The sequence below is a fragment of the Pelodiscus sinensis genome, chromosome Z (genome assembly GCF_052426305.1).
Source record: "Pelodiscus sinensis isolate ZL-2025 chromosome Z, ASM5242630v1, whole genome shotgun sequence".
NCBI classification, from domain to species: domain Eukaryota; kingdom Metazoa; phylum Chordata; order Testudines; family Trionychidae; genus Pelodiscus; species Pelodiscus sinensis.
The window spans coordinates 28,893,855-28,909,798 of NC_143085.1; the positions used below are offsets into that span (position 1 = coordinate 28,893,855).

The window sequence follows — 15,944 nt, forward strand, 5'->3', positions numbered from 1 at the left end:
CAGAACAGTACCTCTATCACATAACTTTCCAGTGTAGACTGTGACATTTATTTCCTCTATTGTCTTGCCTTTCCATATGAACATATAATATTCTGCAAAGGTCACACTTCTACATAAAATCTCAGTAGGCAGAATGTCTTCTGTAAAGAAAAGAACACTTCAAATGATGGAAACTATACTAATGAAAGAGGTTATTATGCCCTAAGAAAGATTTTAATGTAAGATGCAATAAAAACTACCTTTAACTAAATCTTGGGCATAATAGCCTTTTTTTTAAACAAAAGCAACTCAATTTTAGTGTTGAGTTACTATATCATATCACATCACACCAGTATAGAGTATCTATGATAGATCTCCAGGCTAGAAGAGTGTACTACACAAAAGTGTATATCAACTGACTATAGGACCCAAACAGAAAGGAGGTCTTTCAAAATACCAATCTATACATCTACATGTGGATGGGGCTTGACTATTATACTTGAATGTAAATTCTTAATAAAGCCAAAAGGTTCCTTACATCTTAATTCCATTACAACAGTTGACATTTGTTCTCTAAAATTACTTTTGATCCTGGCTAAAATGTGTAAAGATTAGAGGTCTGATCCAACTGAAGTCAGTAAACCTCAAAGGGGAGATGAATTAGACCATAATGTTTTTCAATTTACATAGCACAATAACTTTAAGTTTCAGATAATTGCAAAGATCTCTTTTAAGATCTTAAATTAATCATTACCTCCTTATCTCTTTAAGAATAAGTAAGAATACATGCGTACAGAAAAGACACATACCTAGTTTAGTGATGAAATTATGCATATCTGTTACATTTCCATAGATGACATTTTGTTGGATGGTATCTGGCAAGAAAAATAGTAAATGCAACAATTCTAATTAGCAAATGAGACATTGCTTCATGTTTATAATCTTAAGTAAAGGATTTATTAAACTATAAAAAATGAGTTAGAAAATAACCCAGCAGCTCCCAGTAAAAGGCTAAACAGTTGTTACACCATAACAGGTTCCTCTGAAAGAGCACTGTTTAAATGACACAGAAAATAACCTATTTTCCCTGAGTCACCATATTAAAATCCAGATTGATATAATGGATCCAAGCAATGCCCTCACATATGCAAGTACAACAGATAGAATTAGGCCTACATACTTTAAGCGCTGGTTATACAAATAATACACATTTTCAAAAGAGCATTAACAATACTGACACATGCTATTTTTTAATTATAATCAGATCTTTCTTAATAAAAGATAATATATGGTGTTCTGAAGGATTAATATACGGTACTTCTCCAGAACCCCAACATAGTACAAGAAGTGATGTGGGGATAGTATTTTACAGTGTAAAAAAAATGTCCTATGTTATAACTTGTATTGGAAAACTTAAAATATGCTGTTCCCATGCTGGCACAAGGGCAGGGAGTAACGTATTTCCTGGGTCTCAAATATAAAGGGAATATATTTGAGACCCAAGAAATAATTCTCTCTAAACCAGGAGAAAAAAAATGTTATAGAGCAGCTACTCATGGCTTTCTCTAAAAAAGGAGGATAGTGTCTGCCGTTGGCTGGAGAAAAAAGTTCTTACAAAAAGTCTGAAAGAACAGGGGTGCTCTCAATGCGGGCCACTACTTGAACTTCATTGAGCAAAAAGCTGTATTCAGTCACAGAAGGAAGTCATATCCCAAGCTCAAAGTCTCATATCCTGAATCTGGAAGAATGGCTAAAATGCCTTGCTAGGGAGAATTTTTTAGACAATAACATGATATCACATTGTCCATATAGTAGCAACCTTATCATCAGACTTAGGACTTTAAGATCACTATATCTATTCTTAAATCAATATCAGCACATTTTGTCAAAGCAAACAACATACCTCCAGTACCACTGTTTATCATCACATTATGAGACAATCCTTCCTTGTAAGATGACAGACTAGTAACACATTTAACATCAAAATTCTGAAGGAATGCTACTGGGGCGTTTCCAACACATTGCCCAGCCATGGATCGCTGCACGCAGTTCAACAGAAAAGAATATGAAGATGGAATTTATTCTAGCTCTACTGTTCACACTAAAAACACACTGCTATTTCATTGCATATGGCGTCAGTATTATGCCCACCTACACTTCTCTCAAAATAAATAAGTTGTTAGATCAAATGAATTGTTTATATCAAAATGAGATTTTAAAATACAGCTTTCAATAAAATTGTAATATAATTCAAGGTTTCACTTTGATCAGCTAGACCAACTATAATCAGTGACTAAAATGAAAATTCTAAAATGCAAAAAAAAAAAAAAAATTGAGTACATCGGTATGGAATTAACGGAAAATAAATAGAACAAGAGTTTGGCAGTTACACAACATAGAATAATAATAATATAGAAATACATAAAAAGCCCTTAAATGTTAAATTACACCAAATTTAATTATATTTCATGATAATGTATTTTCTTGGCTAAATTCAGAATATTCATTTTATATAATAAAAATTGATGGCAGAGAGACAATTTTATTTTTAATGTGAAGTTTGTGCTAGTTAAAAAGTATATTTCATGAGTTCAAAAGAGCTAGTCAGAGAACTGCTTGTAACTGTCCTTGTTCCTATACATCAAGACAGGGGAACTGACAAATGGGGAAAAGAAAACAAAAACAAAAGCCAAATATTGCTAACATGAAGCTAGTACCTGATGAATTGTAAAATATTCATTCTCTGTTGTCATAATTGGGTCTCCTTGTTTGTATCCACGCGAAGGTTTTACTGGAACAGTTTGCAAAGGAATTTTAAATGAAGAAACTTGAGATGAAGAACTGAAAACAAATTTTAAAAAATAAATTATCTGTATATTATTTATTCAATGCAAATAATGACATCTTTCAAGTCTCCCTCACGTTACTTCTAAATCCACATATATAATCAATTAAATTAAATATCACTATATAAATTTAAATAATGCACATTTTTGAAGTGGTGGTTTTGGATAGTTCCTGTAAACAACATTATTCACATTACACAAGTAGCTTAACAACTTATTTGGCATATAACTACTCCACACATTCACTATTTTTTTTAAACTTACACAGAACCATGGTAGAAGTAACCAAGAAATGGTGTATTGTTAAGAGGAGACTGTACACACAAGAAGGGAAACCAGTCAGGAGCACTTTTTGTTGTTTGAATGGAACACAAATGGTCAAAAGGCAAGTTTACATTCCCACCAAACACTCCAGCAAAACATGATCCATTGAACAATTGCTTCAAATTTGGTGTGCATTCCTTGAAATAAAAAAGAAAAAGGAAATTATTTAACATGACAGAGTTTCTTTTTCTCTTCATTAAGGAAGCTCTCTCATGACAGGCTATATTCATACCAGGGCTATTTAAGACGTGTCTCTTAGCGCAACTCGGGGTTAAGATTAAAATGGAAATACTGACATAAATGCTGTATTCCATAATGCATTTAGACATGTCATGCTATTGTGCTGAATATGGCCTTTTAAGTGTTTTCACTACAGCAAGTTTTCCTTTTTAAACTTCTATTAAAAACCAGAGATCACTAAGTGTGCATCTACACAGGATGGCTTAACTCAAAATAAGCTACGCAAATTGAGGTGCATCAGTTGCATAACTTATTTTAAAATAATTTATTTCGAAATTGGGAGCGTCTACACAGTATTTATTTCAAAATAGAGCACTCTTCCTCTGACTTCCCTTATTCCTCGTACAATGAGTGTTACAGGAGTCAGAGTAAGAAGTCCTCCAGCTTGACAGTACTTCAACATTATTTTGAAATAACTGCCTGCTGTGTAGATGGAGACTAAGTTATTTCGAAATAATGCTAGTTATTTCACAATAATGTTGCTGTGTAGACACACCCTAACAGAAACAGTGTTGCCAGTGATATTTTCTGCCTGGGACACTTCAGGTGTGTCTAGCCTATGGGGTATTTTTAAAAAAGTGACCTTTTTTTGAAAAAACTTCCCCTGCATCTAGACTGCTGCCATGTTCTTTCAAAAGTAAATCAAAAGAAAGCGGCAGGTTTTTTGACCGTGGAAAACCTCGCTTTACGAGGAAGAATGCCTTTTTTCAAAAGTGCTCTTTCAAAAAAAGGTGCTATGTAATGCAAACTGTGCTTTTTCAAAAGAGAGAATCCAGACTCCCTAGGTGCTCTCTTTCGAAAAAGCAGCTTGCTTTTTCAAAAGTACTGGTTGTAGTCTAGATGCTCTTTCGAAAGAGGCTTGCAGTCTAGATGTAGCCTTCTTGTGACTGAAGTCCCCCATTTAAATTGTTTTATAGTGATGTACTTACTCTTCAAAGTCTGAGACCATCAATATTAACGTACAATATTTTAACATAATTTTGCAAGTATTTTAGTGAACTTTTCTGTATTTCCTAAGCATACTGGTAACATAAAACTTTAAAGGGAATAACTTTAAAAAGTTAAATGTGTAAACAGTACCAGGTCACAGCAACAACGAATATCACAAGTTCCAGCTGTCAGGTTACAAGGACAAGAGCCAAGGGGCTGAAACACTTGGTTAGGGATTACTGTTGCATTTTCTATAAAAGGATAATAAAAAATAAAATTAGGCTACAAAATTATCATTTTCATTCACAATGCAATCCACTACTTGGAATTACATTCTTTTTAAAAAGAAAAAGTCTGCTTTAAAGGTTATTCCTACCCTTTTTAAAAAAAAAAGTATACTGACAATTATCATTTTATTGCTGTTTTATCTACTATTTTCCCATTGCTTTACATTTTGGGCCCACTCCATTACAATGAAACTCACTAAAGCACTTCTCTACAACAGGCAACTCAGTTGGAAAGATGGCTAAACTAAATCAGATATTCGCTATCAACATCACTATATTTTAATCATCAATTTTCTTCTGTTTAAAAAAATTATCATGACTTGAAAAATTAAAACAATTACTACTAGTTTGCTTCACAAGCAATGGAACTGCAGAGATAGGTTAGCTTGTAATAACCTTATAAAATCAATTTTGCAAATGCCCAAAAGACACAACTGCAGACCAAAAAAACTACAGGCAGTCCCCGGGTTACGTACAAGATAGGGACTGTAGGTTTGTTCTTAAGTTGAATCTGTATGTAAGTCGGAACTGGCGTCCAGATTCAGCCGCTGCTGAAACTGACCGCCAGTTCTGACTTACATACAGATTCAACTTAAGAACCCCAAGTCAGCTGCTGCTGAAACTGATCAGCCGCTGATTCCAGGAAGCCCGGGGCAGAGCAACTGTGCATCGGGCTTCCTGTAGTCAGCACTGGTCAGTTTCAGCAACGGCTGACTTGGAGACGCCTGGGGCAGAGCAGCTGGGGTGCTGCTGGGTTGCTCCAGTAGCGCGGCTCCTTGGCGCTACTGGACCAACCCAGCAGCATCCCAGCTGCTCTGCCCCAGGCGTCCTGATTCAGCCGCTGCTGAAACTGACCAGCAGCGGCTGAATCAGGACGCCTGGGGCAGAGGGCTGGGGTGCTGCCGGGTTGGTCCAGTAGTGCCCAGAGCGGCGCTGCGGGACTAACCGGCACCGCCCCAGCTGCTCTGCCCCAGGGTCCACAACAAAAGCCTGGTCTGCTGGGGGGGGAGAGGGGGCACACTAGCTGCGCCCCCCTTCCCCCCCAGCAGACCAGGGACACGGGGAGCAAAGCCGCAGCGGCGAGGTGCCTCGCCTCTGAGGCTTTGCTCTGGCACGGGACCCGCTTTGCTCGCGGTGCCCCTGGTCTGCTGGAGACGGTCCCCAGCAGACCAGGGGCACCGCGAGCAAACCCGCCGGGGCTGCTGCTTTGCTCCCGATGCCCGTGGTCTGCTGGAGACAGTCCCCAGCAGACCAGGGGCACCGCGAGCAGCTTTTCTCGCTCCGGAGGTCAAGGTGGCTGACCGCTGCCTGTGAGCTCCGGGGCGAGAAAGCCCCGTTCGCAAGTGCAGATCCGACATAAGTCAGATCCGCGTAAGTCGGGGACTGCCTGTATGGTGAAATGCTTGCCAGTCTGATTGACACGAACAAGAGTTTTGCCTTTGATTTTATCCTTTATCTAGAGATCATAAATTGGAATGTAAAATCCCAATTAATCAGTTAACTGGTTAAATACTGGGTTTAACCAGTTAACTGATTATGTGCAGGATCCCAATGGAAGACTGCTCCAGCCCAGCCACTCCCATTTCCTTCTCCAGCTGCATGGGGGCTTCACCTGTTCACATCCCTAATCATAATTACATTAAAGTTTGGGGCAACAAGAGTTAGCTCATTGGGAAATCCCAAGGAAAACATACAAACACTGAAAAATGCAACTGGAACCAGCTAATATCAAGATTTCTTTTTAAATATCTAAACTCTTACCTGACACATTTCCTATAAAGGAAGAGTTGGCATATATTTCAGCTTGAATCAGGAGATTTGCTAACATTGTTGAACCACGGCAAGCAGAAACTTGAAGAGTCTCAACAACACAAAGTGGCTCCATGCAGCAATCAGTTGTGTTAGACACACACAACTGCAGGTTTCTCATCAAGGTTACAGTCACTTTGGAAACATTCTGAAAAATATCAATTTAGGTTTGACTGCTATTTTAAAATTTAATATATTATACTTAATTATACCCAGCATCAGCTTTATGCAGGGAAAGTATAATTGACACCGTATGCCTTCTGGTACCAATTACATGCAGAGGCTTCAATTATATATTAAAAGATTATTTGTTTTGGGACAAACCTAAAAGGTTGAAACGTATGCTGAATTTAACAATCTACAGTTGTTTGCTCCCACTTAACATGAATTATACTACATCAGAACATAAAAACCTAACTCAACCAAAAGGATTCATTTTTGATTTCTTATGAAGTCCCGCTAGCTGTGGATTGGTCTGATTTTGCTGTTCATCAAAACCACTATTTAGCAAATACCTCTGGGTGACCACAAGCAATGGAAATTATGGTATCCCACAGAAATTCTAGAATTCATAAAAGTAAATAAAAGTCTAGCATTTATGTAGTACCTTTCATTCTTATATAACACCTTTTTAAAAAAAATTCTCAATCCCCTTCACAAACTACAGACGGGCACATCTACTCCTAAAGGGAAGGGCTGCAGACAACCTCCATGACAGAGCTGAATTTTGACACAGGATAAACCACACCCGAGTCCCAATTCAAATGAGAAGTGTTGTGGAATCTTCAGTACCCACAATAGGGATGTGAATGTGCAGTGAACTACATGATTAACTGATAAGCCTGGGTTTATCGGTTATCCTATTAACTACATGCACACACACCCTTGCTGCTTCTGAATTAGAGGCAGTGGGGGGGGTGGGCATGAGCCGCTGCCTGTGAAAAGCTGGCTTTAAGCAGGCTCCCCAGGCCACAGGAGCCACCTGCCTCCCCACAGACCCACCTCCCTGCTGCCTCCTTACAGAGGCAGTGAGCAGGGAGGGGGAGACAGGAGCTGGTAATTGGGAAGGAGCTGCCTTTAAAGACAGTTTCCCCCAGCACCAGCTTCATGGTGCCACCTGCAGTAGGCTTGCCACGGACAGAGGCTGCTCTATGGGATGCCAGAGTAGCCTCTGTCCACGTGGAGCTCAGACTCAAAGACAGCAGTCCAGGGGGGTTGGGAGGGTAAGAGCAGGTGAAGCTGCTGCAAAGCAGCCTCTGTCCACAGCCGCTCAGGCTTGCTGTGGGAAAAGTCTGGGCTACGGGAGCAGCCCCACTCTGCGAGGGTTCCAATCTCCCCGTGGACAGGAGGCTGCTACAACGGAGCTCAGACACTCCCCCCTTCCTCCCCCCATCTCCCAACAGGAGCTGCTACCACGGACCAGCCTCTGTCCACAAGGAACTCAGACCCCAAAGATAGGGGTTGAGGCAGCTGGGGGGTTGCAAGCAGCTGATCTGCACAGGGATCTGGACAGGGAGCTGACACAGAAACAGCAGTGCAGAGTGGCAGGGGGCTCCCCAGGGCTAGGGTTAGGGAGTGGAATGAGATAACACTTGTTGCCAGCCCCACCCCCAGGGACTATTATGTAACCCCTAAGATTTCACGTTGTTACACAACTATTCAATTACACAATATCTTACGTCACTAGTCAACAAGAATGATTATTCCAAGAAGTAAGAGATCAAGATAAGAAATCAAACATGGATATTCTTTCTGCTACAGGTTGAATGTCTAAAAAACTGGGCCTCCCTAGTCCAGCAACATCCATGGTCCAACAGGACTACAGAAGTTCTGGGGCCAAAGAGCCCCAGAGGCCTGAAATAGGGCAAAGGAGGGCCTGAGGTTGGAAGCCCTGAGAGGGTGGCAGCATCATAAGTCCTGCTAGGTGGGGATGACTGCCCTAGTAAGGCTGAGAGTCCAGCTAAGAATGGCAGCACCAGAGCCAGCCCCAGCATGGCTGAGCATCTTGCTGGGGGCAGTAGGTTCAGCAAGGCTGGCAGCAGCCTGACCAGGCCTGGGAGTCCACCCAGGGGCAGCAGCCATGCCAACAGCGCTAGGGCCGGAGTCTAGCTGGGGGACAGCAGCCAGGCCAGGACTGATAGTCCCAGCAGAGCCAGTGGCCCTGAGAGGAGCAGGCAGCAGCAGCCAGTCCGTGGGGCCAGCAGCAGAGGGAGGGTAGGGGGCACAGCTGATGCTGGGAGTGGAGCCAGGTGTAGAAGGGAGGCTGAATTGAGATCCCCTGGTCTGGCAAATTCCCTCATTCAGGTCCAGTTAGGTTCTTAGGGTGCCGGATCAAAGAAGTCCAACATGTACCATGAAGTGAGCCTCACATTAATCTTAGCTCACCATACTTCAACTCCCTACCTTTAAAGTGAAGAATCAGAATTTTACATACCATACCATGAGATACATTTAAACTCCATTCACCATATCTGTTACTGTCACTACAGCTTAACACTGGCAACATTCCTAAATGTAAAAGAAAAAAAAAGGAAAAATTTGTTTTGCTGCTTTGTGTCACTCTCATCTACATATGGAACAAAGATAAATCCCAATCCTGCTACTAGCTTCATATAGCAGGATGGATAAAAATCACTGATTTATTTAAATTGGATTTGTTTTAATTTTGTTTTTTAAATTATAATACATTTTTCTTTTAAAAAATAAAACTTTTTATATTAAATCTAAATTTCATACAAAATATGTTAAGGCTAGACTTATTTTAATCTGCTAAAATATTGAAATAAAAAATAAATATGATGAATCCATGAGATGCTACCAAAATCTATGAGTTAGCTACTCTTGTCTTATAGGAAATAAGGAAAAACCACTTAACTTTTAAAATCAAGCTTTACAAATACAGCAGAAAATTATTAAATAAGCTATAATAGCCACCATTTTGTAACATACTAAAAATATACTATTAATAAGAATCTGAAAACATTAAGCTACATAGCTGCTTAAATAAATGTATTAAGTTATACTGTACCTTTGTAAGCAGAAAAAACATATCAAACCTAGTATAAAGGTTCTATTTAGTTACTGTAAAGATTCTATTTAGTTGTAAATCAATGTTTTAAATGGTTTATGAATCACTGAGAATATACCTTTCTTTAGAAAATAATAACTGAAGTACAACTGGAAAAAGTTGATGAAAATCAAGTATTTAAAATTGAGGCTTTTCACTTGGAGATTTAAATCAGATTAATATAAATCAATCCACCTTGCCACATTGGCAGAATCCTATGTTCACATGAAACAATGTGCAGTGGTGGCTGTAAGCCTTTGGAGAGTAGCTTCTAGTGCAGAGCTTCTAGTACAGAGGCAATTGTAAAATAAGGTATACATTTTCCTTCAAATCATCTTAGGAACAGAAAGTGAATTGAGATTTCAACTAATATTAATTTGACTATAATTTTTAAATGGTTTTAAGTGATCTCACCTGTTTCTGTATTCACACGAATTAGATTTATAGCCAGAACAACTTCTGCTGAATTCCCAACTAAAAATGAACTGACTGTGGGCCCTGACATGTGGATAAAAGAAGGCTGAAAGACTAAAAAGAAAACAAATGGGCATTTATAGTCACAACATCCTCAAAAGCTTCCATTTATTTAAAAATGGGACATGGCTTGATTCTTCTCTTCTGGCATTTTAAGCTTAATTTAAAACATCATTAAAAAAATATTCAAATCTCCCCGAAGGTCTCAACAGACCATTTTAACATAGCCCAAAGAAACAAGCAAACAAAACACCCCTAAAGACCGAGGAAGAACTATTTCTAAATTTATCTTGCTTTTCTGGACACACCACAGCAGGACATACACTATATTTTATGGAGTGTTTTCTGCAGCTTTTGCTAAATATTAAAAATAAAATTTTGCTATAATAAATATTATGATTACTCCTCCCACAAAATAAACCTCTAATATCTAGTAATATTTACTCATGTCAGGCAGGATCATAAAATCAAGGAAGATTAGGGATGGAAAGGGACCTCAGCAGGTTATCTCCAACACGCTGCTCAAAGCAGCATCAACCCCAATTAAATCATTCCAGCCAGGGCTGTGTCAAGTCTGGCCTAAAAAACTTGTACGGACTGAGATTTCACCACCCCCTTAGTTTTCACCACCCTCCTAAAAGTTTTTCCTAATATCCAACCTAGACCTCCCTCTGCAACTTGAGACTATTGTTTCTTGTTCCGACATTTGCAACCACTGAAAATAGCCTAGCTCCATTTTCTTTGGAACCCCTTTCAGGTAGATGAATGCTGCTATCAAATCCACTCATTCTTCTCTTCTGCATGCTAAAAAAGCCCAGTTCACTCAGCCTCTCTTCATAAGTCATGTACCCCAGCCTCCAAATAATTTTTGTTGTTCTCACTGGACTCTTCCAGTTTGTTCACATCCTTTTCGTAGAAAGTAGGGATGTTAAATTTAGATTAATTGGCTAATTGAATAGTTGATGCAATTTGCATTAACTATTTGATAAGTCAATAAGGGAACCTCTGCCTTTGAGGCTGCTAGTACAGCCCTCCGCCCTGGGGCTGTTGGTACACTTCAAAGGTGAAAGCGCTGTGGGGAGTAGTAGTGGCCAAAGTAGTCCCTCACTGGCCCCATCCTCCCCACGACGTTTCAAAATGGCAGTGCCGCATGGAACCAGGGGTCAGCTGGAGATTTTGCTGACTCCTGGCTCTTTGTGGCACTGCCACTTTGAAATGCTGCGGGGAGGCTGGCATCAGGCTCCATGCAGTGTTTCAAAGCAGCAGCATTGCATGGAGTCCAGGCTCTGGCCCCAATTCCACACAATACTGCCACTTTAAAGCACCCTCTTTTCCCCACCCTGCTTGCTGCCTCTTTCTGATAAAGGCAGCAAGGAGAGGAGGGAGCGACTAGTCAATTAGAGTGTTGACTATCCGATAAGCATTTGCTTATCGACTAGTCGTTCATATCAATTCGCTCAATCTGCTGGTGATCTCCTACTTATGTAGCGCAATATGCCATTAGTCTTCTTGGCAACAATGACACACTGTTGCCTCATATCCATGTTCTTGACCATTGCAATCCCCAGGTCCTTCTTGGAAAAACTGCTTTAGCCAGTCCGTCCCCAGCCTGTAGCTCTGCACTTGTCCTTGTTGAACTTCAACAGATTTCTTTTGACTCAATCCTCCAATTAGTCTAGCTCACTCTGCGCCAGCCTATCTACTTTTCCCACCAGCTTAGTGTCATCAGCAAACTTGCTGAGAGTGCAATTCAACCTATCATCTAGATCATTAATGAAGATGTTGAACAAAATCAGCCCCAGGACCTGGGGAAACTCTGTTTGATACGAACTGCCAACTAGACATCAACCCATTGATACCTATCTGTTGAACCCAACCATCTAGCCAGCTTTCTATCCACCTTATAGTCCATTCATTCAAGCCATACTTCTTTAACTTGCTGGCAAGAATACCGTGGGAGAACATATCAAAAGCTTTTCTAAAGTCAAGACATATCACAGACACTGTTTTCCCCATATCCAGAGAGCCAGTTACCTCATTATAGAGAATAATTAAATTGGTCAGCCATGACTTGCCCTTGGTGAATCCATATTGACTGTTCCTGATCACCTTCCTCTTCTCCAAGTGTTTCAAAATGAATTCTCAGCACCTTTGGTTTCATACACTAAAGAAACATTTTTGAAAATCAGATGGCCAACGTACAAGAGAGTGACTTATGGCCAGGGCTCGACAATTAGTGTAATCTACTCGCCTGTGGCGAGTAGATTCCACCCCCGGAAGAGCCGGCACGGAGCGATCTGCGCACGTGCAGAGCGCAGAACCGCGCAGCTGGTGAGCAGGGCTCACCACTGCTCGGCGAGCCCTGCTTATGGCTATCTCTGACCCTTACTTGTTCTCCTCCATTCTCTGAGCCAATAGCCACATGCAATCCAGCTCCAAAAATCCATAAAACACCCAATAATCATAATAATTGATGGCTAACTCCCACTGTCTCTCCCATGAGCCCCAGGACCTTGATGTGTCCAGCACCTGACCCTTAAAGACCCTGCCTTAATCCACTATGTCCGTCCCAAGGGAGAAAACTTGTTCTTCCTAGCCTCTGAGAATAGAAGAAGCAATGGGCTTAAACTGCAGCAAAGGAGGTTTAAGTTGGACATTGGGAAAAAGTTCCTAACTGTCAGGGTGGTTAAACACTGGAATAAATTGTCTAAAGAGGTTGTGGAATCTCCATCTCTGGAGATATTTAAGAGTAGTTAAGATAAATGTCTACCAGGGATAGTCTCGACAGTACTGGGTCCTGCCATGAGGGCAGGGGACTGGACTCAATGACTTTGCAAGGTCCCTTCCAGTCCTAGTATTCTATGATTCTATGACTATAACTAAACTCCAGTCTGTACACCCCACTCTCTGAGACCCAACCTAATCCTCTCTCCTTTATCTCGCCCCATTATTTCATCCTCTTATCTCCCCACCTCTGGGTCCCTTCCACATCAAGGATCTGAATGGTGAGGTGTTCTGGTTCTGGTTAACCAGTAGGGGTTGGAGCAACTCCCTGCCCGTTAACCAGTTAACCAATTAATTTGAATGGTACATCCCTATTCCACACTGCCCTCCCTATCTGCTGCTGTCTCCAGGAGTCTCTCTGGCCTCTTCCCCTACCTCCCCTCAGGTCTCTGTGCTTTCCCACAGCCCCCCTGCCCCCACATTTCAGAGGGGTCACTGCCAGCCTCCCCCCCACAGCCTCTGGGCTCACACACACAGAGACATAAGCCAGCGCGTCACTAGGGCCGTACCTGAGCAGCGCCCCGCACGCGGGAGGGGGCAGCCAGGTCTCTGCCCCTCCCACATCTGAGGACCCCCCCCATAGCTGCCAAGACCCCCCACAGCACCCACCGAGGTTGCCTGGCGGGGCCAGGATCTGGGCCCGCCCCGCGGGGCGCTCAGACCCCAGCAGCAACAGCGCCCAGAGGACAGAAGGGATCATGGCGGGCAGGGGCTGCCAGAGAAACGCGGCACAGGCAGCCACAACCCAGCCGCCATCTTGCGGCGGGCCTCTGTCGCTATGGAAACGGCGGCTCGCGGATCACTGGAAGGCCCTAGAGCCGTTCCCTGGCGTGCCCGCGCCGGCCGAGACGAGGAAATACTGTGCGCACGCGCAGACTCGCTGCTTTCCTGCCACGGCCCAGGTGAGGCGCCCTGTGCGCGCGGCGCAGCCCTGCTCGTGTGACCCGGCAAAGGCTGGAGTCGCTGTGGCGGGCTGGTGGGCCGGGCGCCCCCGCAGGAGCAGGGCGCTAGTCCGTCTGGACCTGAATCTGGTGGAATAGCGGCCCCACGTGAGCGGCCATGACCTAGCAAAGCAGCTCCCCCTCTGCAGAGCTCGTGGGGCAGGCAAATGGCTTCGTAGCAGAGGCCTTGCTGATGTTTTATGCAGTTGTAAAATTGTCGAGCTCCTGTAAGGGCATCTTGCTGAGGCCTAAATAGATAGGTATCCCGTCAGGGCTGTCCCTAGGGTTTATGGGACTCCACACAGTACTATGAAACCAGACAACAGTGGGGCTAGTCCAGACTGGCATGATTTTCCGCAAATGCTTTTAACTTAAAAGTCTTCCATTAAAAGCATTTGCGGAAAAGAGCATCTAGATTGGCATGGAGAAAAGCACTTTTTGCAGAAAAGCGTCTGTGCCAATCTAGATGCGCTTTTGCACAGAAAAACCCCGATCGCCATTTTCACAATCGGGGCTTTTTTGCGCAAAACAAATCTGAGCAGTCTACACTGGCCCTTTTGCGCAAAAGGACTTTTGTCCAAACAGGAGCAGCATAGTATTTCCGCAAGAAGCACTGATTTCTTACATGAGATCGTCAGTGTTCTTGAGGAAATTCAAGCGGCCAGTGTAGACAGCTGGCAAGTTTTTCCAACTTGCCAGCTAGACACAGCCTGGGGGCGGAACAGAGGGGAATGATGATTTTTTTTAGAGATGCAATTTTGTAATCTTGGGCAACACACTAATCATGCCTTTATGCAAGGGGGGGCAAAAGGTGCAAAGGCTCCTCCCGCTCATAGTCCTCTACGTAAGCATGAGGTTGGAGCAGCATGTTGTCCAACTTCCCTTCTCTGTGCTCCAGCAGGCCAGGGCAAGGCTGGAGCTGATTTTCAGCCCCCATAGCAAGGGCTGCCACCAGCCATGCCCACCACTCATGCCCTCACGCACAGAAATTCCTGTGTATGGGCCTGCTAATTAAATAGGCTTTAAGCTAATTTCATACTCAGATCCTGTTGACTAATACAGTAAATTCAGAAACTGACAAGTCTATTTACCTGGGGTTGGCTTCATTGCCACTTTCACAGATTACATGTTCTACCAATACATCTGGCCTGGCCAGCTTTTTCAGAGTTAACTGATTTCTCTCCTGAGGAAGCAGAGCCACAGGCCAGTGATAGGAAAAGCAGCCGGGTAGACATGAATATCCAGTGATGCTCCAAATTTTTGGGTGCCCTACGCAGCTGCATATTCTGCATATGAGTAAAGATGGCCCTGTATAAGTAGGTATTCTAATACAGGCAGTCCCGGGTTACGTACAAGATAGGGACTGTAGATTTGTTCTTAAGTTGGATTTGTATGTAAGTCGGAACTGGTACATATTGTAGGGGAAACTCTAGCCAAACATTTCTCCAGAGCTCAGTTTTATTCTCGCACACCTCACTTCCCTCAGTCCTTTATTCTCAAGCTGAGGTGTCTGCTGAGAAAAGCCGCTCCGCGTCTCCCTGGTCTGCTGGAGGGGGGGGGAGGGGGGCGCTAGCTTCACGTCTCCCTGGTCTTCTGGGAGGAAGCAGCTAGTGCGGGGTTGCCTCACCCCGTTTGTAAGTAGGGATCCGATGTAAGTCAGATCCATGTAACCCAGGAACTGCCTGTACTACTTAGAGTTTAAAAACCACGCCTAATTTTAGATTGCAATAGACCATATTGCCCTCTTAGTTGTACATATTCAAGCATGTTTAAGGCTAAAATATTCATCAGGGCTACATCTATATGATGCTCTCTTGCGCAAGAAGATATGCAAATGAGGCAAAGTGGTGAATATCGCTACACATTTGCATACTTAATGAGCCACCATTTTGCGCAAGGGGCTTTTGCGCAAAAAGGAGCCATCTACACCGCTCCTTTCTGCACAAAACCCCCTTGCACAAGAGCTGTTCTTCCTAAAAAACCCAGCAGAACTGCTCTTGTGAAAGGGGTTTTGTGCAAAAAGGAACAGTCTAGACAGCTCCTTTTTGCGCAAAATGGCGGCTCATTAAGTATGCAAATGAGGTGCAGCAATATTCACCGTTTTGTCTCATTTGCATATTTTCTTGAGCAAGACAGCGCAGTATAGATGTAGCCTAACAGTATGTAAGATACCTTATCTGGTTTAGATTCTCAATTAATTTTTGAATTTACCTTTAAGATTATTTCAAAGGGAGACTAAAAAAGGAAAAGAGGCAACTTTTTT

At 42.6% G+C, this 15,944-nt stretch overlaps 1 protein-coding gene across 3 annotated transcripts in view; it reads right to left on the reverse strand.

The window, feature by feature from the left end:
- Nucleotides 1-13,603, reverse strand: part of TCTN2 (tectonic family member 2) — a 23,729-nt gene extending 10,126 nt beyond the window's left edge. The window contains exons 1-11 of one of the 3 annotated variants that reach the window (XM_075898522.2): nucleotides 13,350-13,508; nucleotides 11,991-12,120; nucleotides 9,897-10,010; nucleotides 8,850-8,923; nucleotides 6,368-6,563; nucleotides 4,470-4,570; nucleotides 3,090-3,286; nucleotides 2,697-2,820; nucleotides 1,883-2,018; nucleotides 789-854; nucleotides 12-140 (exon numbers count right to left, since the gene is read on the reverse strand). In XM_075898522.2, the coding sequence (XP_075754637.1) occupies nucleotides 12-140; nucleotides 789-854; nucleotides 1,883-2,018; nucleotides 2,697-2,820; nucleotides 3,090-3,286; nucleotides 4,470-4,570; nucleotides 6,368-6,563; nucleotides 8,850-8,923; nucleotides 9,897-9,987 (1,114 nt within the window). In that variant the 5' untranslated portion in view covers nucleotides 9,988-10,010; nucleotides 11,991-12,120; nucleotides 13,350-13,508. Of the gene's footprint in view, nucleotides 1-11; nucleotides 141-788; nucleotides 855-1,882; nucleotides 2,019-2,696; nucleotides 2,821-3,089; nucleotides 3,287-4,469; nucleotides 4,571-6,367; nucleotides 6,564-8,849; nucleotides 8,924-9,896; nucleotides 10,011-11,990; nucleotides 12,121-13,349 lie in introns of all 3 variants that reach the window. The other 2 variants (XM_075898521.2, XM_075898520.2) reach the window with 2 other exon arrangements.
- Nucleotides 13,604-15,944: the final 2,341 nt, after the last annotated feature.